Raw genomic sequence first — 27,603 nt, 5'->3', positions numbered from 1 at the left:
AAAAATATTAACATCTACATTTCTAAATTTATACAATATGAAAATTAAAGTCATGACGCATTTAATGTTGTTGATTTCACATTATGAATGCTAGTATATTTTTCTATAAACTTAGTCAAAGTTTAAGAGGTTTGACATATGACACTAGTATAAGTTACTCCCCACTATGACCAGCCTTAGCATTGCATTCTAAAGTAACATCTTTCAGCTCGCCATATGTTTACTCGTTATTTGGTAAAATACATCATTTCTCTTTGTTGTCATGGACACCTCATGGAGCTCGAATTCAAGGTTCTCCGCCATGCTGAAACCGAGGGATATGATGGGCCAATGGGGATGGGTCGGGCGAACCATGGCGGGAAGCTATTGTGCTAAGGCTGGTTGTAATGGAGAGTATCATGTACTAGTATCATGCATATGATACTAGTGTATGATACTACCTCCTTAATGCATAGTATCATATATGAGTATCATGTAGTAATTTAGTTATTGCCATGCATGACACATAGTAGCATAAGCATTTATTATGATACGGTATCATGATATGATACTCAACCCTCTCTTTCTTCATTTAATTCTATGACACCCCATCAAAATTGCCTAGTTGGTATGTATGATACTAGCTATGATACTATCATTACGACCAGCCTAAAAAATTATCCAAATGACAAGTGCCACACGTGTGACACGAAGCAATTCCGTTTTGACATTTTTTTACAAATAAAGTTGCCATCCGAAAAGAAAAAAAAACTAAAACCTGTCATCCGAAAAGAAAGTTGCCATACACATGTCACTAAACTTGTCATAAAAAATGTTCTGAGTTGTCATGTGTTCGTGCCACATCATCGTGTGACACTTATTAGGCCCAAAAGTCATGGCTAGTGATTCGGGATTCTCAATGTTGCATGCATTAGAGCAACTCCAATGGGGCGACCCATTTCGTCCGCGGCCGTCCGTTTGGGTCGGCGCGGACACAAAAGGCGGCCCAACGCGCCGACCCAAACGGATGCGCGTCCGTTTTTCGTCCGCGGGCGACCATTCCTGGCCCATTTTTGAGCCGGATTTGCGTCGGCACGGACACGCGACGGACGCGCGCGTGCTCGCCTACTCCTGTCCCCGGGCCTGCTGGTCTGTGGCACATTGGCCTCCCGTCTCACCCCCCGGCCAACAAGCAACCTTCACCTGCCTCCTCCGTCGCCGATGCCGCCGCCCATTTTTTCCGGCGACTCTTCCAGCTGCCGTCGCCTCCACATCCGCCCAGCAACGCCGCCCCTCCCCCCGGCGCCCTCCGCCGCCGTTTTGCCGCCGGGGAGCAAACTGCTTCCCATCACCGCTTGTTGGAAATATGCCCTATAGGCAATAATAAATTGGTTATTATTATATTTCCTTGTTCATGATAATCGTTTATTATCCATGCTAGAATTGTATTGATAGGAAACTCAGATACATGTGTGGATACATAGACAACACCATGTCCCTAGTAAGCCTCTAGTTGACTAGCTCGTTGATCAATAGATGGTTACGGTTTCCTGACCATGGACATTGGATGTCGTTGATAACGGGATCACATCATTAGGAGAATGATGTGATGGACAAGACCCAATCCTAAGCCTAGCACAAGATCGTGTAGTTCGTTTGCTAAGAGCTTTTCTAATGTCAAGTATTATTTCCTTAGACCATGAGATTGTGCAACTCCCGGATACCGTAGGAATGCTTTGGGTGTACCAAACGTCACAACGTAACTGGGTGGCTATAAAGGTGCACTACAGGTATCTCCGAAAGTGTCTGTTGGGTTGGCACGAATCGAGACTGGGATTTGTCACTCCGTGTAAACGGAGAGGTATCTCTGGGCCCACTCGGTAGGACATCATCATAATGTGCACAATGTGACCAAGGAGTTGATCACGGGATGATGTGTTACGGAACGAGTAAAGAGACTTGCCGGTAACGAGATTGAACAAGGTATCGGGATACCCACGATCGAATCTCGGGCAAGTAACATACCGATTGACAAAGGGAATTGTATACGGGATTGATTGAATCCCCGACATCGTGGTTCATCCGATGAGATCATCGTGGAACATGTGGGAGCCAACATGGGTATCCAGATCCCGCTGTTGGTTATTGGCCGGAGAACGTCTCGGTCATGTCTGCATGGTTCCCGAACCCGTAGGGTCTACACACTTAAGGTTCGATGACGCTAGGGTTATAGGGAATAGATATACGTGGTTACCGAATGTTGTTCAGAGTCCCGGATGAGATCCCGGACGTCACGAGGAGTTTCGGAATGGTCCGGAGGTAAAGATTTATATATGGGAAGTCCTGTTTTGGTCACTGGAAAAGTTTCGGGTGCTATCGGTAACGTACCGGGACCACCGGAGGGTCCCGGGGGTCCACCAGGTGGGGCCACCGGCCCCAGAGGGCTGCGTGGGCCAAGTGTGGGAAGGGACCAACCCCTAGGTGGGCTGGTGCGCCTCCCACAAGGGGCCCAGGGCACAGGAAGGGGGGGAAGGGGGAAACCCTAGGCTCAGATGGGCCTAAGGCCCACCTAGTGGTGCGCCCCCTCTCTCCCCCCTTGGCCGCCCCCAAGTCCCATCTAGGGCTGGCCGCACCCCTTGGGGGGGGACCCTAGATGGGGGCGCTGCCCCTCCCCCTCCCCTATATATAGTGGGGGTTTTGGGGCTGCCAGAGACATGAGAACACATCTCTCTTGGCGCAGCCCTCCCCCTCTTCCATGTCCTCCTCCTCTCCCGCGGTGCTTGGCGAAGCCCTGCAGGATTGCCACGCTCCTCCATCACCACCACGCTGTCGTGCTGCTGCTGGACGGAGTCTTCCCCAACCTCTCCCTCTCTCCTTGCTGGATCAAGGCGTGGGAGATGTCACCGGGCTGCACGTGTGTTGAACGCGGAGGCGCCGTGGTTCGGCGCTTAGATCGGAATCAACCGCGATCTGAATCGCTACGAGTACGACTCCTTCATCCGCGTTCTTGCAACGCTTCCGCTTAGCGATCTACAATGGTATGTAGATGCACTCCCCTTCCCCTCGTTGCTAGATTACTCCATAGATTGATCTTGGTGATGCGTAGAAAATTTTGAATTTCCGCTACGTTCCCCAACAGTGGCATCATGAGCTAGGTCTATGCGTAGTTTCTATGCACGAGTAGAACACAAAGTAGTTGTGGGCGTCGATTTTGTCAATTTACTTGCCGTTACTAGTCTTATCTTGATTCGGCGGCATCGTGGGATGAAGCGGCCCGGACCGACCTTACACGTACACTTACATGAGACAGGTTCCACCGACTGACATGCACTAGTTGCATAAGGTGGCTAGCGGGTGTCTGTCTCTCCCACTTTAGTCGGATCGGATTCGATGAAAAGGGTCCTTATGAAGGGTAAATAGAAATTGGCATATCACGTTGTGGATTTTGCGTAGGTAAGAAACGTTCTTGCTAGATTCCCATAGCAGCCACGTAAAACATGCAACAACAATTAGAGGACGTCTAACTTGTTTTTGCAGGGTATGCTATGTGATGTGATATGGCCAAAAGGATGTGATGAATGATATATGTGATGTATTAGATTGATCATGTTCTTGTAATAGGAATCACGACTTGCACGTCGATGAGTATGACAACCGGCAGGAGCCATAGGAGTTGTCTTAATTTATTGTATGACCTGCGTGTCAATGAAAAACGCCATGTAATTACTTTACTTTATTGCTAACCGTTAGCCATAGTAGTAGAAGTAATAGTTGGCGAGACAACTTCATGAAGACACAATGATGGAGATCATGGTGTCATGCCGGTGACGAAGGTGATCATGCCGCGCCTCGAAGATGGAGATCAAAGGCGCAAGATGATATTGACCATATCACGTCACTTTATGATTTGCATGTGATGTTTTTCATGTTTACATCTTATTTGCTTAGAACGATGGTAGTATAAATAAGATGATCCCTCACTAAAATTTCAAGAGACGTGTTCCCCCTAATTGTGCATCGTTGCGAAGGTTCGTTGTTTCGAAGCACCACGTGATGATCGGGTGTGATAGATTCTAACGTTCGAATACAACGGGTGTTGACGAGCCTAGCATGTACAGACATGGCCTCGGAACACATGCGAAACACTTAGGTTGACTTGACGAGCCTAGCATGTACAGACATGGCCTCGGAACACAAGAGATCGAAAGGTCGAACATGAGTCGTATAGTAGATGCGATCAACATGGAGATGTTCACCGATGATGACTAGTCCGTCTCACGTGATGATCGGACACGGCCTAGTTTGACTCGGATCATGTATCACTTAGATGACTAGAGGGATGTCTATCTAAGTGGGAGTTCATTAAATAATCAGATGAACTTAATTATCATGAACATAGTCAAAAGGTCTTTGCAAATTATGTCATAGCTTACGCTTTAGTTCTACTGTTTAAGATATGTTCCTAGAGAAAATTTAGTTGAAAGTTGATAGTAGCAATTATGCGGACTGGGTCCGTAAACTGAGGATTGTCCTCATTGCTGCACAGAAGGCTTATGTCCTTAATGCACCGCTCGGTGTGCTGAACCTCAGCGTCGTCTGTAGATGTTGCGAAACATCTGACATACACGTTTTGATGACTACGTGATAGTTCAGTGCGTAATGCTAACGCTTTAGAATTGTGGCACCAAAGACGTTTTTGAAACGTCACAGAACATATGAGATGTTCCGAAGACTGAAATTGGGATTTCAGACTAGTGCCCACGTCAAGAGGTATGAGACCCCTGACAAGTTTCTTAAGCCTGCAAACTAAGGGAGAAAAGCTCAATCGTTGAGCATGTGCTCAGATTGTCTGAGTACCACAATCGCTTGAATCAAGTGGGAGTTAATCTTCCAGATGAGATAGTGATGGTTCTCCATAGTCACTGCCACCAAGCTATTAGAGCTTCGTGATGAACTATAACATATCAGGGATAGATATGATGATCCTTGAGCTATTCGCGATGTTTGACACCGCGAAAGTAGAAATCAAATAGGAGCATCAATTGTTGATGGTTAGTAAAACCACTAGCTTCAAGAGGGCAAGGGCAAAAGGGATACTTCATGAAACAGCAAATCATTTGCTGCTCTAGTGAAGAATCCCAAGGTTGAACCCAAACCCGAGACTAAGTGCTTCTGTAATGAGGGGAACAGTCACTGAAGCAGAACTACCCTAGATACTTGGTAGATGAGAAGGCAGGCAAGGTCGATAGAAGTAATATTGGATATACATTATATGAATGTGTACTTTACTAGTACTCCTAGCAGCACCAGGGTATTAGATACCGGTTCGGTTGCTAAGTGTTAGTAACTCGAAATAAAAGCTGCGGAATAAACGGAGACTAGCTAAAGGTGAGATGACGATATGTGTTGGAAGTGTTTCCAAGGTTGATGTGATCAAGCATCGCATGCTCCCTCTACCATCGAGATTGGTGTTAAAACTAAATAATTGTTATTTGGTGTTTGCGTTGAGCATAAACTTGATTGGATTATGTTTATCGCAATACGGTTATTCATTTAAGGAGAATAATGGTTACTCTGTTTATTTGAATAATACCTTCAATGGTCTTGCACCTAAAATGAATCTCGATCGCAGTGATACACATGTTCGTGCCAAAAGATATAAAATAGTAATGATAGTACCACATACTTGTGGCACTGCCATTTGAGTCATATTGGTATAGAACGCATGAAGAAGCTCCATGTAGATGGATCTTTGGACTCACTCGTTTTCTGAAAAGATTGAGACATGCGAACCATGTCTATTGGTATATATGCATGAAGAAACTCCATGCAGATGGATCGTTTGGACTCACTTGATTTTGAATCACTTGAGACATGCAAATCATACCACATGGGCAAGATGACTGAAAGGTCTCGTTTTCAGTAAGATGGAACAAGAGAGCAACTTGTTGGAAGTAATACATTTGATGTGTGCAGTCCAATGAGTGCTGAGGCACGCAGTGGATATCGATATGTTCTTACTTCACAGATGATTTGAGTAGATGCTGAGAATATTTACTTGATGAAACACAAGTATGAATTATTGAAAGGTTCAAGTAATTTCAGAGTGAAGTTGAAGATCGTCGTGACAAGAGGATAAAATATCTATGATATGATCATAGAGATATCTGAGTTACGAGTTTGGCACACATTGTGGAAAGTGTTTCACAATTAATACTGCCTGGAACACCACAGCGTGATGGTGTGTCCGAACATCATAACTGCACCCTATTGGATATGGTGCATACCATGATGTCTCTTATCGAATTACCACTATCGTTTATGGGTTAGGCATTAGAGACAACCGCATTCACTTTAAATAGGGCACCACGCAATTCCGTTGAGGCGACACCGTTTAGAGAAACCTAAGTTGTCGTTTCTTAAAAGTTTGGGGCTGCGATGCTTATGTGAAAAAGTTTCAGGCTGATAAGCTCGAACCCAAAGCGGATAAATGCATCTTCATAGAATACCCAAAACAGTTGGGTATACCTCCTATTTCAGATCTGGAAGCAAAAGTAATTGCTTCTAGAAACGGGTCCTTTCTCGAGGAAAAGTTTCTCACGAAAGAATTGAGTGGGAGGATGGTGGAGACTTGATGAGGTTATTGAACCATGACTTCAACTAGTGTGTAGCAGGGCACAGGAAGTTGTTCCTGTGGCACCTACACCAATTGAAGTGGAAGCTTATGATAGTGATCATGAAACTTCAAATCAAGTCACTACCAAACCTCGTAGGACGACGAGGATGCGTGCTACTTCAGAGTAGTACGTGATCCTGTCTTGGAAGTCATGTTGCTAGACAACAATGAACCTACGAGCTATGGAGAAGCGATGGTGAGCCCATATTCCGACAAATGGTTAGAAGCCATGAAATCCGAGATAGGATCCATGTATCAGAACAAGCATGGACTTTGGTGAACTTGCCCGATGATCGGCAAGCCATTGAGATAAATGGATCTTTAAGAAGAAGACGGGCGTGGACGGTAATGTTACCGTCTATGAAGCTCGACTTGTGGCAAAGAGTATTTTCACAAGTTCAAGGAGTTGACTACGATGAGATTTTCTCATCCGTAGCGATGCTTAAGTCCGTCGGAATCATGTTAGCATTAGTTGCATTTATGAAATCTGGCAGATGAATGTCAAAACAAGTTTCCTTACCAGTTTTCGTAAGGAAAGGTTGTATGTGATACAATCAGAAAGGTTTTGTCGATCCTAAGGATGCTGAAAGGTATGCTAGCTCCAGCAATCCTTCCATGGACTAGAGCAAGCATCTCGGAGTCAGAATATACGCTTTGATGGAGTGATCAAAGTTTTTGGGTTTATACAAAGTTTGTTAGAAACTTGTATTTACAATAAAGTGAGTGGGAGCGCTACAACATTTCTGATAAGTATATGTGAATGACATATTGTTGATCCGAAATGATGTAAAATTTCTGGAAAGCATAAAGGGTTGTTTGAAAGGAGTTTTTCAAAGGAAGACCTGGATAAAGCTGCTTACATATTGGGCATCAAGATCTATAGAGATAGATCAAGATGCCTGATGATACTTTCAAAGAACGCACCCCTTGACATGATTTTGAAAGAGTTCAAAATAGATCAGCAAAGAAGGAGTTCTTGGCTATGTTACAAGGTGTGAGTATTGTGTAAGACTCAAGACCTGACCACAGCAGAAGAGAGAGAAAGGACGAAGGTCGTCCCCTATGCTTTAGACGTAGGCTCTACAGTATGCTATGCTGTGTACCGCACATGAAGTGTGCCTTGCCATGAGTTGGTCAAGGGGTACAATAGTGATCCGGGAATGGATCACATGACAGCGGTCGAACTTATCCTTAGTATCTAGTGGACTAAGGAATTTTCTCGATTATGGAGGTGAAAAGGAGTTCGTCGTAAAGGGTTACGTCAATGCGAACTTTGACACTAATCCAGATGACTCTGAGTAGCAAACCGGATTCGTATAGTAGAGCAGTTATTTGAAATGGCTACAAATAGCGCGTGGTAGCATCCACAAGATGACACAGATATTCGTAAAGCACACACGGATCTGAAAAGGTTCAGACCCGTTGACTAATAACCTCTCTCACAAGCATAACATGATCAAACCAGAACTCATTGAGTGTTAATCACATAGTGATGTGAACTAGATTGTTGACTCTAGTAAACTCTTGGGTGTTGGTCACATGGTGATGTGACCTGTGAGTGTTAATCACATGGTGATGTGAACTAGATTATTGACTCTAGTGCAAGTGGGAGACTGTTGGAAATATGCCCTATAGGCAATAATAAATTGGTTATTATTATATTTCCTTGTTCATGATAATCGTTTATTATCCATGCTAGAATTGTATTGATAGGAAACTCAGATACATGTGTGGATACATAGACAACACCATGTCCCTAGTAAGCCTCTAGTTGACTAGCTCGTTGATCAATAGATGGTTACGGTTTCCTGACCATGGACATTGGATGTCGTTGATAACGGGATCACATCATTAGGAGAATGATGTGATGGACAAGACCCAATCCTAAGCCTAGCACAAGATCGTGTAGTTCGTTTGCTAAGAGCTTTTCTAATGTCAAGTATTATTTCCTTAGACCATGAGATTGTGCAACTCCCGGATACCGTAGGAATGCTTTGGGTGTACCAAACGTCACAACGTAACTGGGTGGCTATAAAGGTGCACTACAGGTATCTCCGAAAGTGTCTGTTGGGTTGGCACGAATCGAGACTGGGATTTGTCACTCCGTGTAAACGGAGAGGTATCTCTGGGCCCACTCGGTAGGACATCATCATAATGTGCACAATGTGACCAAGGAGTTGATCACGGGATGATGTGTTACGGAACGAGTAAAGAGACTTGCCGGTAACGAGATTGAACAAGGTATCGGGATACCCACGATCGAATCTCGGGCAAGTAACATACCGATTGACAAAGGGAATTGTATACGGGATTGATTGAATCCCCGACATCGTGGTTCATCCGATGAGATCATCGTGGAACATGTGGGAGCCAACATGGGTATCCAGATCCCGCTGTTGGTTATTGGCCGGAGAACGTCTCGGTCATGTCTGCATGGTTCCCGAACCCGTAGGGTCTACACACTTAAGGTTCGATGACGCTAGGGTTATAGGGAATAGATATACGTGGTTACCGAATGTTGTTCAGAGTCCCGGATGAGATCCCGGACGTCACGAGGAGTTCCGGAATGGTCCGGAGGTAAAGATTTATATATGGGAAGTCCTGTTTTGGTCACTGGAAAAGTTTCGGGTGCTATCGGTAACGTACCGGGACCACCGGAGGGTCCCGGGGGTCCACCAGGTGGGGCCACCGGCCCCAGAGGGCTGCGTGGGCCAAGTGTGGGAAGGGACCAACCCCTAGGTGGGCTGGTGCGCCTCCCACAAGGGGCCCAGGGCGCAGGAAGGGGGGGAAGGGGGAAACCCTAGGCTCAGATGGGCCTAAGGCCCACCTAGTGGTGCGCCCCCCTCTCTCCCCCCTTGGCCGCCCCCAAGTCCCATCTAGGGCTGGCCGCACCCCTTGGGGGGGGACCCTAGATGGGGGCGCTGCCCCTCCCCCTCCCCTATATATAGTGGGGGTTTTGGGGCTGCCAGAGACATGAGAACACATCTCTCTTGGCGCAGCCCTCCCCCTCTTCCATGTCCTCCTCCTCTCCCGCGGTGCTTGGCGAAGCCCTGCAGGATTGCCACGCTCCTCCATCACCACCACGCTGTCGTGCTGCTGCTGGACGGAGTCTTCCCCAACCTCTCCCTCTCTCCTTGCTGGATCAAGGCGTGGGAGATGTCACCGGGCTGCACGTGTGTTGAACGCGGAGGCGCCGTGGTTCGGCGCTTAGATCGGAATCAACCGCGATCTGAATCGCTACGAGTACGACTCCTTCATCCGCGTTCTTGCAACGCTTCCGCTTAGCGATCTACAATGGTATGTAGATGCACTCCCCTTCCCCTCGTTGCTAGATTACTCCATAGATTGATCTTGGTGATGCGTAGAAAATTTTGAATTTCCGCTACGTTCCCCAACATCCCCCACCGCACAGCCGCCCGCGACCAAGAAGCCGCCTCGCCGCCCCTGCCACATCCGACCGGCACGCTCGTCGGACGCCGTCACACTCGTCGGACGCCGGCAGGGCAGCTAGCTGGCCTGTGGGCGCCGCGACTCCCCTCGCCGGCCGTCTCCTTCATCGATGCCCGCAAGCTGTTCGACAGTTTGCCAAGGTACGAAATGGACTCCGCCGACGAGTTCTTTTTCCACAATTTCCTTTGCGACTCCGACGATTCATCGTCCGACGATGAGGAGGAGATATTGGCACCGTGTTGGTCCATCACCACCTCAACAGCCAGCGGCCGTTGTTCCGTGGCTCCATTCCGGGCCACCTTCCGGCGTTGAATCGCAACCGAGAGAGCGGGCATTTCCTTCTCTGGAAGGACTACTTTGATACAACAAACCCGTTGTTCAAACATCACAAATTCCGCCGCCAGTTCCGTATGAGTAGGCATGTTTTCAACCGTATTAGAGAGGGAGTGGTCGACTATGATGACTACTTCGAGTGCAAAGAGGATGCCGTCGGCAAGATTGGTTTCTCCTCTTATCAGAAATGCACTGCCGCCATCCGAATGCTTGCATACGGAGTGCCCGGTGATCTCATTGACGAGTACGTTCGTATGAGCGAGTCTACATGCCTAGAGTCCCTGTATAAGTTCTGCAAGGCTGTTATTGCTGTGTTTGGCCCTGAGTACTTGAGAGAGCCGACAGCTGAAGATACAGCCCATTTGTTGGCGATGAATGCCAGCAGGGGCTTCCCGGGGATGCTTGGCAGCATATACTGCATGCACTGGGAGTGGAAGAACTGCCCTTCTGATTGGCAAGGGACATGTCAGGGCTTGCACTGTCATACTAGAGGCCGTGGCGTCTCAAGATCTCTGGATCTGGCACTCTTTCTTTGGCATGGCTGGATCACACAATGATATCAACGTGCTTCAGCGCTCACCGGTGTTTGCTAGGCTTGCCGAAGGCAACAGCCCACCGGTGAACTTTAATGTCAACAGCCACAACTACGACAAAGGGTACTATCTGGGTGACAGTATCTATCCTCAGTGGACCACTATTGTCAAGACAATACCCAACCCTGTCGGAGAGAAAAGGAAAAGATTTGCCCAAGAGCAAGAGAGTGCTAGAAAGGATGTCGAGCGTGCCTTTGGTGTTTTGCAATCTTGATGGGGCATCGTTCGGTATCCTGCTAATAATTGGAGCACGCAGAAACTGTGGGAGGTGATGACTATCTGTGTGATCATGCACAATATGATCGTAGAAGACGAGCGCCCGGAACGTCTGTACGAACAAGGCTTTCAGTTTCAGGGTGAGAATGTTGTGCCTGAGCATGGAGTAGCGGCAACATTTGAGCAGTTCACTCAATTTCATGAAGACATGCGTGATTGGGAAACTCACGTGCAACCGTAAAATGATTTGGTTGAGCATATGTGGGCTCATGTTGGCAACCAATAGATGTATCTTCTTTTATTCGTTTGCAAAACTATGTGAAACATTTTTTATTTGTATTTGGCTTGTAAAACTATACTATTTATTTGGACGGCTAGACTAAACATTTTCATTTGATAATATGTTGAATGCAAATCAATGTACAATTGGGCGGCCAGCCGGCCGCGCCGGCACATATGGGTCGGCACGTTGGGCGCACTGCCGACCCAAATGCAAACTGGGCGGACGCCGGACGAGTTTGTCCTTTGGGTCGGCCCGTTGGAGTTGCTCTTATTTCGAGACGACGTGACCTCGTGTGTTTTGCTGCAACCACACATAGGGATGGCAATGGGTAAGGTATGGGCGAGTACAACCTCCTTCTACCCAAACCCATACCCATAGAAACTTTCTATACCCACCCACTTCAATATCCATGGGAAGAAATTGATACCCATGCCCATACCCACCGGGTATCCTGTACCCAATGGGTATCCGTTGGGTACCATATATAGCATTTAAATTTAAAAAAATAGATAAATGAGTGTAAAATTCAAGTGATATGGGCGGGCATTATAGCACCAACATAGCCTCCTCCTATGGGTGGCTTCTTGGAGGCATCAAGGGAGTATGAGCAGCGGTTGGTGGAAGCCCGGCGTAGTGGGAATGAGCAGTTGGAATTGGGGGTCACTGGATCGAGAGTTTGATGGCGATAAATCGATATTTCATTGTTTCAAGAAGTTACATAGGACGTCAGAGGAGTGTCGAGCAGGATATTGCGGGCCTATGAACTATGGTTGGTTTAGAGAATACAAGATTTAGGGTTGGGCCATAAGAGTTAGATGCTTACCCCACATGTCATAGGAATAATTTTGATTTATTAAATTTTCTGGGTATTCATTGGGTTACCCATGGGCGCAATTTAATACCCATGCCCTACCCATAGATTTTGCGGGTATGGATACCCATTACCCATGGGTACAAAATCTTTTCAATTCATGCCCATACCCATTGTTTTCGGGTAGGGTACCCGTGGGTACCCATACCCATGGGCAAAACTGCCATCCCTAACCACACAAGGGGGACATGCTACGATGACTCGGAGTGTCCGCTGCAATGCCTGAGAGCATGCTGCGATTATTTTTAGTGCTCCAAGTGTTGGTTACACCGATCGCCGCTCGGTCAGATCGGATTGATCCCGCACGATGCAGTTGTTTCGCTCGCCGCGCCGCGCCGTGTTGCGGGTGCGAGCCTAGCCTAGCATAGTCGCCTAGGTGAGGGGACGCACAGCGCGTTGCATTTAAGGAAGGGCGACGCTAGGCGCCGGCGCACCGGCCCAACAGTTGGGCCGGTCCAGCCCTGGCCGCCCGATGCAGCGATTAGACCGTCAGATCTGTCCCTCGCTGTGTCCTCATCCTGAGTCAATTTTCCAAAAAAAATTGCAACGCCCGAGCGCCGGCGACACCACGTCATATCCTCGCGAGGAAACAGCCGAGCTTGAAGCACCACCGCGGCGTTCCTCGTCGCCGGTGGGCATCCTCGCCGGCCGTCCGCGCTTGTCCCAGATCCGCGCTCGCCATGGATGCAGCTCCGCCGCCCGCGCTCATCAGAGATCTGCGCTCACCATGGACGCAGCTCCGCCGCCCGGCGCTTGCCGTGGATGCAGCTTCGCCGCCCACGCTCGCCATGGATGGATCCCGCCCTCGCCGCCCGCGCACACCATGGATGCAGCTCCGCCTCGTTGGCCATGGATGGATCCCGCAACTCGGCCGTGGTGGATGTAGCAAAACATTATGCCGGTTGTAGCAAAAAGCGATGCTAGTTGTAGCAAAACCACGACGCCGGCTGTGTGTTGTAGCAAAACGTGACCCTAGCTGTAGCAAAAAGATATGCCGGTCGTAGCAAAATCTATGCCAGTTGAAGCATGTAGCAAAACTGCAGCGTTTTGTCATCTTCTTCCACCTCCAGCCGTCGCTGGTTGAAGCTTTTTCAAACTACAGTTGAAGCTTTCGTATGAACGATTGTAGCTTTTTTCTGTGCGTGGTATCCGGTTGAAGCTTGATATACTGTCGCCGTCTTTCGCGAGGTCGCGACTCCGCCTTACATGGATGTAGCAAAAAACTTCACCCGTAGTAGCAAAAAAAAAAAACTACGGTTGCAACAAAAATCGTCATTGTCATCGTCGTGAGGTCGCAGCTCCGCCTGATGGATGTAGCAAAATCCTTCGCGAGTAGTAACAAAAACCAACTGCGGTTGTAGCTTCCCCTTATTGTGCAGTTCCATTGAAGCTTTTCTGTCTATGGTTGAAGCTTTTTTCAACAGCTGTTGAAGCTGTTCTAGGTGACGGTTGCAACACTAGTATACGCGGGCTGCATCCAGCCATGGTGGCAGGCAGCCATGGCGGCCGGTGAGGGAGCGCCTGACCGCCGGCGATGGAGGTCGTGGTCGCCCAGTCGCAGCCCGGGGGAAGGGGGAAGGGGGGGGGGGAGGGGAAGGGGGGAGGGGATGCGCCCGCGTGAAGGCTTGAGGTAGGGGATGGGTCTGGCCATGGCGGCAGGCAGCCATGGCAGTCAGTGAGGGGAGCCTGGCCGCCGGCGATGGAGGTCGTGGTGGGGCCCAGTCGCAGCTCGGGAAGAGGGGAAGGGATGGGGAAGGGGTGGGGAGGAGGGGGCAGAAGAAGAAGAGGGCGACGCGCTCGTGAAGGAGACGCGAGGAAGAGGGAGACCGGCCCAATGTTTCCGCCGGTGCCCGGCCCCAAACGTTTTCCTTTAAGGAAATTTTCTTCCAAACCGCGAACCCGACGGGAGCGCTATTCTTCTCCTTCCTTCTTTGTCACCGCCTCTCCGGTCCAACACGGACCCGAGGTGCCTCCTCCGAGGTCTATATATCCCCCTTCCGCCGCTGGTTCCCGTCGCACCGAGAGACAGGCTCAAGAAGAGAGGATAGAGAGAGACAGCACCTGCCGCCGCGTTTCCTCCCCCTCGTTGAGAGAGCGACCATGACGCAGCCGCCGCGTCTCCTCCCCCTCGTTGAGCAAGCGACCAAGACGCTGCCGCCGCTGGGCAAGAAGACCAAGGGGCGACAGCGCAGGGAGAACCGCCGCGTGGAGAAGAAGGAGTCGCGGCAGGTGACCTTCTCCAAGCGGAAGTCCGGGCTGTGGAAGAAGGCCGCCGAGCTCGCCGTGCTCTGCCGCGCCAGCCTTGCCATCGTCGTCTTCTCCGAGGCCGGCAAGGCGTTCGCCTTCGGCAGCCCCTCCACCGACGCCGTCCTGGGATGCGCCGACGCCCTTGCTCCTGTTCCTGCTGCTGACGACGTGGAGTGGGAGGCCCTGGAGGCGCTGTGCCGGGAGACGGAGGCCACGGGCGTGGAGGTCGCGGCGGAGGCCGAGCGGATGAGCGCCGTCGGCAAGAAGGTGGTGGAGGTGCAGACGCAGGCTGGGAAGCGTTTCTGGTGGGAGGCGGACGTGGAGGCGCTCGGGGAGGCGGAGCTGCCGGTCTTCGCCAGGGCGCTCCAGCGCCTCCGGGACAACGTGCGCCGCCACGCCGACAAGATGCCCTCAGCTGCTCCACCGCCGCAGTAGTCCAGGGCAGGCCGAGCTTCGGTTAATTGCCAGTGTTCTTAGATCATCTTTACATGTTACTAGAAAAAAAATCATCTTTACATAGTTGCCTTTTGCTAGTACTGTACCGTGTAAGATTATTGGATTATTGTTCACGAGTACAATTGGAAGTTACTGGTTTCAAGATTACCATTTTCCTCTCATGAGCAGTCCAGCACATATTCTTTCAGTTTTTATTCTAGATAATTGTTGATCATTAACTCAATTTTCTGCACAAATCATGCGTTATTGGATCAACTCATGAACACAAGATTTGATGCCGAATTAATTTTCGACGAAGTAGGACAATCCGGAACCAATATAAGTTTCCTTTCGAACATGCTGCACCATTCGTAAAGGGCAAGACGAGCAGCAACGCAAATATCCAGGACGAAAATAAAAGTTTCCTTTCTTTTCAAGAACAAAAAGTTTCCTTTCGAACATGTTGCTGCTGATGAACCACTTGACATAGCTGAGTTAACTTCAATGCCAAGTCTAAATCTTCTGATTGCACCTTCATTTTGGACGTTGATAGGTAGTCATGAGATAACCGATTGTGCACTGCAGAGTGCAGATATCAGGCAATAGTGGAAGGAACAAACTGGCATGCATTCAGTTAACTTGCAAGTAACATCATACTCCCTCCGTTCCTAAATACTCCCTCCGTCCGGAATTACTTGTCGCCGAAATGGATAAAAATGGATGTATCTAGAATTAAAATATGTCTAGATACATCCATTTCTTTGACAAGTATTTTCGGACGGAGGGAGCACAAGTCTTTCTAGAGATTCCAACAAGTATATACGGAGCAAAATGAGTAAATCTACACTCTAAAACATGTCTACATACATCTGTATGTTGTAGTCCATTTGAAATGTCTAAAAAGACTAATATTTAGGAACGGAGGGAGTACATGAGTAATGCACTAATTCTAGTACGAACTCCAAAACAAATCAAGTGAAACTCTCCCCGCAAAAAATTTAAATAAAAAAAATAAAGTGAAACTCCCTTTCTGTTTCGAAAATATTCCGTTGTGAATTGGTGATGGTCTTCAAGGCTCTGCCTCTGCACCAACTTCAAACGGCAGTACAGATACTTCAACAATGGCAGCAACCAGTGTGAGATCCATCGCGACGAAACAAATGTCACCGAGACTTCGACGATGGCAGTACAAAAGAGAGAAGGAGAATAACGGTGTGCAGGAAGAATTTTGGCCTTTTGGGGAGACTTGGGGCAGGTGCTTAACTAAAACAAACTGGTTCTTCTTGCCATGTAAAACAGCAAATGTGCTTGTTTCATACATGCTTGATTACGCTGCGGCACTTCACAAATGGTTATGGATAGTAACTAGCATTGATGTACAGATACTAAAATCCAAAGAGGAGGTTGCATTATTGGAGTAGACAAGTTTAGATGCTTGTTCTGCAGCTATATAATCTCTCACTATCAGGCTATCAGCATAGACATTATACATGGCACTATATGTGTTAATTCCATTTCAAGCGCAACTAAACGCTATGAAGCTTCTATCACAACTATGACACCTGGGAGCATAGTTAACAGGAAACTTAGTTGACAAATACTTAGTGGAGTATCTATCATCGGCCACATGTTAACTACACTTGCACCGAGCATAATATTTTGACTAACTAACAGTAACAACAAGGTCCGCACTTGTTCCTTGTTCCTAGATGTCAATTGAGACGTGCAAACACTCTGAAATCTGAACAAAGTACCGGGACCAGAAAAACAAAATTTCAACAATAGCTTCCGGACACTCTGAACAATATACTTGTACCTTCAGATCAGACGCATCAGCAAAAAATCAGGATAAAACCATACTCCAGGGAGCAACAATTTGTTCTACCACGCCATTCCTGATTATGTATATATCCCGATTCAATCACCGGAGAAGATTTTCCGAGCAATGAACACAAAAATTCAAGCTAAAGTTGGAACATCTTGCTATATGCAGCTACGTACTGCTGTCCCAATCCCGAACAATGACCTGATTAGGCAAGCAAAAAACAACCTGATGGACTGAACGAATCCGTGCGCCGATCCCCACGGCGAAGCCACTACCACTGCTGCCGCGGTGGCTTCCGGGCTTCGGCCAGCTCGGTGAGGCGGCGGAGGACGTCGGCCCTGAGAGCATCGAGCGCCGTGGCGAACTCCGGCAGCTCCGCCTCCCCCAGTACGTGCACATCCACCTCCCACCAGTGAGCCCTCCCCTGTTCCTCCTGCGCCGCCTTGACCTTCACCGCGACGGCGCGCAGTCGCGCCTCCTCCTGCGCGACCCGCGCCTCGATCGACCCCACCTCACGCCTCATCGCCGCCACGCGCGCCGCGGCCTCCTCCGCCGTCTCGGCCCCTATGTCGGCGTCGACAAGGACGTTGCGGAGGACGGAGTCGAGGGTGGGGTTGCCGAAGAGGAGGGGTTTGGCTTTGCCAGAGGCGGGGAAGGCGAGGATGGCGAGGTGGGGCGCGAAGAGCTCGGAGATCTCCCAGGCGTCCTGGAGGAGCCTGTCTCGGCGGCACCTGATCCTCTTTTGCAGGTTTTCCCGGGTGCGATCCCCGTCCTGCCGCCACCGCACGGTGCCCTTCGCCGTCGCCATTGCTTCGGCGGTGATCCTAGTACTCCTACTTGCTTTGCTTCGGGATACGAGAAATAGGAATGGGATTTTGGTGGAAGGTCACACAAGCACAATCGGAGACAAATCACGACCCGAGCCAAACGGACAAGGCGTTCGCATTTTGTCCGCGTAATACCCATTTCAGACCAACTTTAAGCCGGGTTTGCGTCGAAACGGATGCGTGTGACGTCCACTTTTGTCCTCCTCTGTCTCCTAGTCGGTGGCATATCCACCCCATTTTTCTTTTTTTTTCAAAACCCTCTTGCCCCGCTTGCTCTCCGTCCGTTCGCCATGACCAACACGCCAAACCCCGCCAACCCCTCCGGCCTCACCTCCACCATCGACGAGCCCCGTGTCGTCCGCAAAAAGGCGCCGCAACCCAAGAAGAAGGAGCTGATGGACACGCAGCGGGTCGTTCAGTCGGCCAAGAGGGCTAGCCGGAGGAAGGTGCGGGCCGACAAGCTGGAAGCCGCCAACGCCGCCGCCCAACAGAAGGCCTCCATCGCGGACAATCAGGCCCTCGTCGCCAAGGCCACACAGTAGGCCCTTCTCATGCGACGGTTCAACAATTGCCTGAGCCAGCACGGGCTTGTCGCTGTCGCCATGGTCGCGGCCAGCACGGGCTCATTGGCACTCCGTCCGCCACGGGCAGAGTTGCCGTGCACGTCCACCATGCCGCAGACGCCCGGCTTCCATCCCCAATCACAAGCCACCCGCTTCTCCACCTCTCCCGCGGACTGCTCGCCGAAGGTGAGTATTGTCGCGCCGGCCACGCCCGCGCCCATGGCCGTCGACCTCTGTCGGGGAAAACAGACAGGGGTATATATTTTCCCCTGACTAGTGCACGGACACGCCAAGGCCAAGCCAGGGTACAAGAGACCAAGATCACCGAAGGACCAACATGCAGATCAAGAGAACCAAGATCCAGCCAGAAGAGCAAGACATCACCAGGAGAGAAGCCTCCCTTGCCGGGCAGGCAAGCTCGACAAGGGCGGGGTCACCCCCGAAAGAAGACGTCCAAGACGTCCCGGCAGGGCCTGCCGAGACTCACGAAGGCAAAACCACCTCACCCAACCACTCCGCCACAACCCACGTTGTCAATCAGTGCGGTGTCAAGCCGCAGAGCGACTAAGTGGCAGCCTCCCTCTACAGGAAATGCCTACAGATGACACCCGTCCTGCGACGTCTCAAGCGAGCAGGCGTGGAGCTGGCGAGATAGCCCGGCAAGGCTTGCCGGGCAACCTGTGACGTGACGTTAAGCAGTGGATTTAATGCACCCTGTCAGCCTGCAGAGTTAGGTATGATATCACTGTTTGCTATCTTATCAGTGCACAATGACTACTTTGCCATTGTGGTAACCCCTTAATCTATAAAATGAGGCCCATGGTAACCGTAGAAAGGGTTGGAAAGCTGGACAACACACACCCATACGCGCGTAGCCGCTGTCGCCCCGAGGCAACCCCTGTCGGGCAGTGTACTATGCCTCACCACCACTCTTCCACCATCAATCCATCAAAGCAGGAGTAGGGTTTTACGCCTCACGGCGGCCCGAACCTGGGTAAAATTGCTTGTGTGATCTCTGCCGTGCTGCCCCACACTCGTCAGCTCTTTGTGCAACGCGACGCCCCCCCTGCTGAACCAGCAAGGGGCCCTCTGGTCCCATAGGTGCCCGCGGTTTCCCGCGACATCTTTGGCGCGTCAGGTAGGGGGAGCGCTTGCGCGAACCTGAAGGCGTGAGCAGCGCGCCCCATCCATGGTAGCCCGCTCGAAGCCTCTGGCATTTGTGGCGCCCATGAAGATACGGAAACCAAGCGGGGCCGTCCCCGCACCACGTTCAAGACACTTGTCGGTCCCTGACGGGAATGAAAGAACTGCCCGATTGACTTCCGCTTCTCCGGGCGTCGCGAACGCGCCAAGCGTGCGCGGCTCAGTAGAGGAGGAGGAAGCTTAAAACGAAAGTTAAGTCTACATTATTTACCCTATAACTTTAGTAAGTGTTCCTATCGTGAAGACCCTCATGTGATGGAACCTTGGCTAAGTCTCTTTGATCACACCATCGTCCTGTCCCGAGCCATGCTCGCAGGTCGAGAGGCTGCGTCGAGAGCTACCTAGGAAAAACCTGCCGGGACGCATCCACGCCAAGATGACTGTTAAGGGCCAGACCCTTATGACAATCACGGCAATATGATACCGGCAGGCATCCAGAGCAGACATAGGGATTGATCATACGAACACAAACATATAGAGTTCAAAGGGATAAACACGCATTTAAGATTCAACAGAGAATATCAGTTTCGCGCAAACACTGGAGATAGAGTGACTAAATGCAAAATATACGTCATGTTTCATTACAGGGCAACACAGGAGCAACAGCGGCCCAATACTTGGTCCGATGGCTAGGTGAAGTAGTTCAAACGTGAAGGGCCCTGTCGGCCCAGGGAGCGGCTTTCTCCTTGGCAGCTGCGACATCAGCGCCCGCTGGTGGCTTCTTGAATCCGTCGTCAAGGTCGAGGTCCGGATGGCGGCAGGCAATATTGCTCAAGACCATGAAGAGGGCGTCGCGGGCAAGCTTCCGGGACTCGGTCGCAAAACGCCCGACCCTCCCCTCTTCATGCGCCTTCAGCTTCTCGATCAGCTCGTTGAAGAAGATTCCCATCTTGACGCTCGGGACCTTGTGCTTGCTGGCCGAGAAGACTGGGCCATCCATGCCCACCACCACAGCCTAGGCACCAAGACGCTCAGCGATATCAATCAGACCCTTGATCCAGAGGTCGACCTGCTCGGACCGATTCTTCTGCTGGTCCTCTGCATCCTGCCGGAGGCGCTTGGCGGTGTCCAGATCCTTGGACACCAGCTGCTGGCAGGACTCAAGGGACTCCGCCGAGCGTTCCAATGTGCCGATCGTGGCCTTCATATCTGTGATGATGCTGTTGGCAGTATCCAGGCTCTGGGTCTTGGAGGAGAGCTGCGGCTGCACATCGGCCAAGAGGATCTCCGCCTTCCGTGCCTCTTCTTTGAGAGCCGTCACCTCCTTGGCACTCCCAGCAAGATCTTCCGTCAGCTTAGCCACCTGCCGGTCGAGATCAGTCTTGGCGGCAGACACAGCAGCCAGATCTTCAGTAAGCTTCTTTAGCTGAGCGGCAGAATCAACAGCAAGAGCATCCAGGGCAGCTCCATGCTTATCCTCCAGTTCCTTAGTGCGTTGCCGCATGAGAGCCTCCAGATCTTCATCCTTGGCACGAAGAGTGGCGTCAAGCTTCTTCTCACGGAGGGAGATCTCTTGTTCTCTGGCGTCCAGGGATGCCTTCACTACAAAAAAACACACTTCCGTGATGATACGTGTTTGTCACAGTAGGTCACGTTTTCTGTCATGCATGTACATCCATGACAAATTTATGACAGAATCAAGATAGTCATACCTGTGCTGTCGTAGAAGTGTTCCATGACATCATCAAAATTATCATCACGGAAGTGTCCACTTCCATGACGATAAATCGCGCGTCACAGAAGTGCTTTCGTCAAGGGTGACCGACACGTGGCATCCACCATAACGGAACGCCGTTAAGCTATCGGGTCCAGTTTTGGATCCGATAACCCGTTAACAGCCCGGACCAATGGGGATTTTCCACATGTAAAATCATCATTGGCCGGAGGAAACACGTGTTGCCTCACCGTTGGGACAGATGTCATCCAGTCATTGGACAGGAGGCGCCTATGATAGGTCGACACGTGGCACGGCCCAATAGTGGCCCATTCCGGTGAAAAAGGCCGGCCCAGTAAAAAATAGCAGGCCGACCCATATAAGGCCTACTTGTGTCAGGTCCATTTAAGCCCACGGCCCATACGAGATGTGCCAATTCGGCCCGTCAACGGCCCGTTAAAGATTCGACACCATTGCAGCCCATCGTCAGTTCGAGCCCGTTAACAGCCCGCTATATATTTGGGCTCAATATCGGCCCGATGAGATTTCGGCCTGTTAACGGCCCATTCAGTGGATGGGCCAATTTTCACGATGCACATCTTTCGGCCTTTTGGCGACCCATTTAAATATTGGGCTAATTTCCGGCCCGGTGTGTCTTTCAGCCTGTTGACGGCCCATAAAGCAGTTGGGCCATTTGTAGTCGGACCTGAGTTTCGGCCTTTTAGCGACCCATTTAAGTGTTGGGCCAATTTCCGGCCCGGTGTGTCTTTCAGCCTGGTGACGGCCCATATATCTGTTGGGCAATTTGTAGTTGGACCTGAGTTTTGGCCTTTTAGCGACCCATTTAAGTGTTGGGCTAATTCCCGGCCCTGTGTGCCTTTCAGCCTGTTAACGGACCATAAATGAGTTGGGTCATTTGTAGTCGGACCTGAGTTTTGGCCTTTTAATGGCCCATGCCCTTCATGGTCCAATACCAGCCCGGTTTCTCTTTCGGCCTGCTAAAGGCCCACAACACAGTTGGGCCATTTACAATACGACCTGACTTTCGGCCTCTTAGCGGCCCATGCTCTACATGGTCCAGTACAAGCCCGCTGTCTCTTTCGGCCTACTAAAGGCCCACAATATAGTTGGGCCATATGTAGCCCAAACTTAGTAACGACATGTTAACGGCCCGTGAAATCAATTGGGCCCACCTGTTGCCCGCTTGGATGTCAGCCTGTTAACGACCCGGGAGTTAAGAGGGCTGACCATTAACTTTCGGCTTGGTAACGCCCCATTAACTTAATGGGCCCACTAAAGTTCGTACATGTCTTTAGGCCAAATTAGATAATTTGAGCCCATTACGGCGAGCAATTATGCACAGGACCAAAACCGATCAAGCAAAGGTACGGCATACAGGGAAAAACGTTGCACATCCAGCATATATTACAGGAAATTACATCCACTGGGCAATCAAAGATTGATGCCAGTGCAAATAAATGTACAGAACCTAACGATCTACAACGTCACAATCTGCAACCTCAGCACGGATGATGCCCATAAGCATGTGGGCAAGTTCTTGCTGCTTTGCTACAATGTCTCTGAAAACATTGATCAGTTGTTGTGTCGCACGACTCTGCACCTCTGATTCCTCCACCATTTCCATCATTCCTTCAGCCATTAATTGGTTCACAAACATACATTTTTTCCGTTGCATTCGAGACAGAGGATACTGAACAGATTCAGATGGCGATTTTGGCAGGCTTGTATTATTGATAGTGGAGAGTGTCTCGACCACTACATCATAACATAAATTAGGAGGGGAATCAAATAGATTAATCATGAGTTATTGGCATATTACCTGGCCTAGATTTATTGGAAAGAAACAATGGGGTTGCCTTGCTGTTTTCAGAGTTTGTCTTCTTATCTTCAGCAGCCTGCACCAAATTAAGACACTAGCATTGCTATCATTGGCCAAGTCAGATAATAGGAAAGCAACATTGGCACAACGAACGTTTGGGCAACTAGCCAACACCAAATTAACACAATATGGCACAACTATCATCAGCCAGGTAAGGTAATACGAAAGCAACATTGACACAATGAATGAATGGGCAAGCAGAGCAGCACTATAATTCAGTAATGTGCATGATATGAGATAGTACACTCATGCAGCTCAGTATGCAAAACTACCAGGCAGTTTTCTTTACAAAAATCAAAATTGGTGCTTTTAACATTTTGCTACAACAAATTTTAGATCAGACAAAGGTTGGATTCACGCCGATTAACAAAATACATGCTGATGTAAAAATATAGTGATATACAACAGGTACTTACATCAGCATTGGAGCACAGAGAATTCCCGCAAGATATTTTCCTTGAATGCAATCCCAATGAAGAAAATCTTCTATCATTTAACCTTATTTTCTAAAAGAGAGATGGGTAAGAAACATGTAGAAAATATGATCATAATGCTATAAAATTTCATGATGCGAGGATACGCACACGCTTCTTAGAATGGAGTTGACATATTTTTGCTGGACTGGAGCGGACTAGTTCTTTGGCCACTGGAATCTGCTTATTATCAGTAGGAGTTGGGTTTCTCTGTGCTGGAGCAGTATCTATAAAAAATGGAGTTGGTTTATTATCTCCTGGCGTTTGGATCTTTTGCAAAGACCTGGTTTGTAACCCTTCAGATTCTAACATAGTCGTCTTCCCCTTGCATGCCTTGTATAGAAGAATGGTGCTTCAATTATAAAACATGCTACAGCAGAGAGATGGAATAGGTACTGAAGAATAGAAAGGCCATATTGACATGTAGTCCCTCCATCCGGAAAAAAATGGATGGGTCTAGGCATATTTCAGTTCTAGATACATCCTTTTTTATCCATTTCGGCAACATGTAATTCAGACGGAGGGAGTATGGTGTAAGAGCTAGGGATACGACAGGACAACACAGTAAAAAACACTAGTTGAATGAAAAATTGTATGCTAGCGGAATACGTATAGAAAAAACTAAGGCAGCATACACATGTATGATTGGGAAACTAAGATGGCATTGCAACAGAGCACTAGAACAACACTTCAATGTAAAAAACATGGTATGGTAGATAGATGAAGTATGTACTGATGAATAACAATGCATAAGATATTCAGAAGCATGATGTCCAAATTAAGCAGAAGACATTGCGATAGAGTAGAATGACAGTACTTGAATTTGAAAACATGTTATCATGAATGGAATAGGTACTGAAAAGCAGGAAGGCACGACTTATTTACATGCATGATCAGCATGCTAAGCACATGGCATTGCAACCGAGTACATACACTCCAGGACATTGTATGCATGTTGTACCCATATCACGGGCCAAGTTAGAGCAAGGACCTTGTGGGGTGAAGAGGATTCAACATATTTCTGCAAGTCTTCTGAAGAACTGCCTTTACATGTTTCATCATATTGGGTATCATTGACATCAAGTTTATTGGCCTTTACATTGCTCCGTGAGGTTCTTGTGGATATATCAGTGTGTGCAATTATATCTGACATGCATGGAAGACAACTAGTAGTTAGATTTATGTAATGAGTGCTTGTAGGAGACGACATAAATAGTAGGACTGGGGTTAACTAGCAGCAACAGGTCTCAAAAACTAAAGGGAGAACACAGATGAAAGCTACAGAATATGTATCGTTTGTACTCGAGATTAACTAGATGGCACACAAAAGTATTAAAGAACAACATAGGTAATACTAGAAGTGGTATAATACTATAATCACCGGCCTGTGGGATAGCATTGGCTGATGGATGATAACTATGGAACAACGTTACCTAAAGAACAAGTATCTTAGCTGAACTATGGAACAACGTTAACTCCTGAACAAGACCCGTAAGAGATCAATATGAATATACAGTGAAATGTGATAATCTATTTTCCATGCTTAGATGAATAACAAAGCCATAAATGTTGCACACAAGTGGATGAGGGTACAACCTAACTGGCCACCATCCATAGGAGTGAGCATCATGTGCTGACTTGTCGATGGCCCTGCAGTTGTTGTGGCTGTCCATGTCGGGCACGCGCATTGGATGCAGGGAACTGTTGAGTGGGGACTATAGCTCCCTTCTGGTGTATGCTTCCCTTGTTGGAGCAGCTGCGGTGAGTCGGAAAATGGTGTGGCTGAAGATGCAGATAACGCATAATGTTAAGAACGACACATCTCTTTGATCTGAAGAAATACACTAAGAGATCAACAACAAGGTACGAGAGTGGTCACACGTCTGCTGACTGAGACTAAATTGGGGTCACACAATTTTATTTTATTTTGGTACTGTCCGATCTACGCCGGATGGCTTGATGGCCGTCTTGTGCCTCCCGACTGACACTGTTAGGAATCTTCCCCGAAGAGCCAGCGACCAACGGCAGAGCAGCTTGCCTCCGCCGTCCGTGGCCCCGGCCAAAACCCCGCTCCCCGCCCCACCGCACTGCCGTGGTTGCACCGCCCCCTGACCAATCCAGAAAGACTCCCCGTCATCCAGATCCGGCGGCGGCAGTACCTTGAACCCACGCAACTCTAAGATAGCCATCTAAGCGCTGCTACCATGACGAACTTGCGGCCCCGCACCCTTACGTTAGACACCAGCCAATCGCCAGCCTAGGAGCTCCGCCGCCTCGAGGGGTGCTGCTTCCCATTGGAAATCGATTGGCCCAGAATAAAAATTCAGACAACTGACGCCTAAATAAAGTGATTTGAGATGAGGGTGCGACCTATCTGGCGGCATGGTGAAGTAGGCAGGTCCAGCTGCCGAGTCAGTGAGGCCGGCGCGGTTGCGGTGGCCACCGGCGGCAGGGAAACAACGATGTCGCGACGGTCGACGGCTACGGGGAAGCAGCGCCGGGACTCTGGACGGATCCGAAGTTGGAGCCGCTCTGGCGCCGTGAACAATGACGGGGTGAATCGGCTCCGGTACAGTTCACGTGGCCGTCGTCGAGGCAGCTCCAGCAGCACGGAGTAAGAGGCACACGGCCCAGTGCACGACGGCGAATGGACAGCGTCTCCGGCATTAGGGAGGAGGGCGGCTGTGAAATTGGTGCGGTGGGGGGCGCCATGGAGGAGGGGCTGAGGTTTCGCGGCTCGGGAGAAGGGAGCTTCCGGGGAGAAGGTGATTTGGCACCCACGAGGTATGAAGGGGGGGGGGGGAATTGGGATACGGACGCATTTGTCTGAAATGTGAGGGGGAGTTACAGTTCTATCCCTGCCTTTAGGCTTCTCGGCTTGGGTCTGTGTACTGAGGGTTGGGGATAGTAGAGTAACTTTGCTTCTCCCCAAATAGTGGGCGGGAGCGATTTCGGGCGAGGAGGGCGTGTTTTGAAATATAGTGGGCGCGAGCGATTTCAGGCGAGGAGAGCGTGTTTTGAAATAGTGGGCGCGAGCTATTTTGGGCGAGGAGAGCGTGTTTTGCCGACCATGGTTTATGAATTATTCGGCACATGTCATTTCAGCCGAGGAGAAGGCGCGCTTGGATGAAGTTACGAACCTACCCTCGATGCACAACGGGCCAATTAATGCGTCGCCCACATAGGACGGTAATTTCGCGTCTCCCATTTATTTGCTCGGGCGAATTCCACCGAGCAGAGGATGTTTAATGGTTCATTCAAAATTTGGGGGAACGAGCATCCACGTCTACCTTACCAAGTCGATTCGAACCAAGCTAAAAAAAAGTCGATTCGAATCAAATTTAGAAATATTAGCTTGCCACTTCTTTATTAGATGGAGCGATGATGCTCGGGAGTAATGTGTTTTTACATGCTCGTTGCTAGCGATTTACTATATGACAAATAGTTGACCCACTCAAAAACGGGAATCAAACCCAAAATGAAATATCTCGATTCAATGAAATAGCTCGTTCACCAGGTCAAAATAGTGAACTAAATCCAAAATTGAACACCTCAATCGAATAGCATGTTATACAGTATTATAGTACTCCATGAACATGTTGAAAGTCAAATTAATGAACTTGTTTGATATACGCATATATCCGTTCATGTGTGGATTGCAGACAACATGTTCTCCAATTTAAATATTTGAATACAAGTTTATATCGAAACATGGTTTATATTAGTCTTTAATGCATAAAACGCGACCTCCCCCTCTCCCGGACTCCTGCTCTCTCTCTCTCTCTCTCGCCGACAATCTTCAATTCTGTCGCACGCATCCAACACAAACCTTGTTGGTCCTCTCTCTTTCTCTCCATCTCTCTCTCTTTGTGTGTGTGCGTGGGTGGGGGGGGGGTCTTTCTAGTTCGCATGCATATATACTCCATCTATAGGTATCTCTCGCACACTATGTATGATTCTCTAGTCCAAGCTAGATATCTTGGGTGCACTCATCGTACGCACACAAATTCCTTGGCTCATTACCCGTAACTCTCTCACGCACCACTCTGTCGTCTCGGAGCTCTTCCCCCTCTCT

General features: G+C 49.2%; 2 protein-coding genes across 2 annotated transcripts; one reads left to right on the top strand and one right to left on the bottom strand.

Moving 5' to 3' along the window:
• The first annotated feature begins 14,304 nt into the window (after positions 1-14,304).
• On the top strand, positions 14,305-15,241 carry LOC109777264 (agamous-like MADS-box protein AGL61). Its single transcript, XM_020335913.2, has one exon. The coding sequence runs from the start codon at positions 14,502-14,504 to the stop codon at positions 15,081-15,083; it is 582 nt and encodes a 193-aa protein (XP_020191502.1). The 5' UTR covers positions 14,305-14,501; the 3' UTR covers positions 15,084-15,241.
• Positions 15,242-15,374: 133 nt separating this feature from the next.
• Positions 15,375-17,847, bottom strand: LOC109777273 (uncharacterized). Its single transcript, XM_020335922.3, has 2 exons — positions 17,134-17,847; positions 15,375-15,662 (listed from the first exon to the last, which is right to left on the bottom strand). Exon 1 carries the CDS (start codon positions 17,714-17,716, stop codon positions 17,180-17,182), a length of 537 nt encoding a protein of 178 aa, XP_020191511.1. The 5' UTR covers positions 17,717-17,847; the 3' UTR covers positions 15,375-15,662; positions 17,134-17,179.
• Between the last annotated feature and the right edge of the window lie 9,756 nt (positions 17,848-27,603).

Source organism: Aegilops tauschii, chromosome 7 (assembly GCF_002575655.3).
Source record: "Aegilops tauschii subsp. strangulata cultivar AL8/78 chromosome 7, Aet v6.0, whole genome shotgun sequence".
Classification (NCBI taxonomy): domain Eukaryota; kingdom Viridiplantae; phylum Streptophyta; class Magnoliopsida; order Poales; family Poaceae; genus Aegilops; species Aegilops tauschii.
This window is presented reverse-complemented; position numbering and strand designations above follow the sequence as displayed.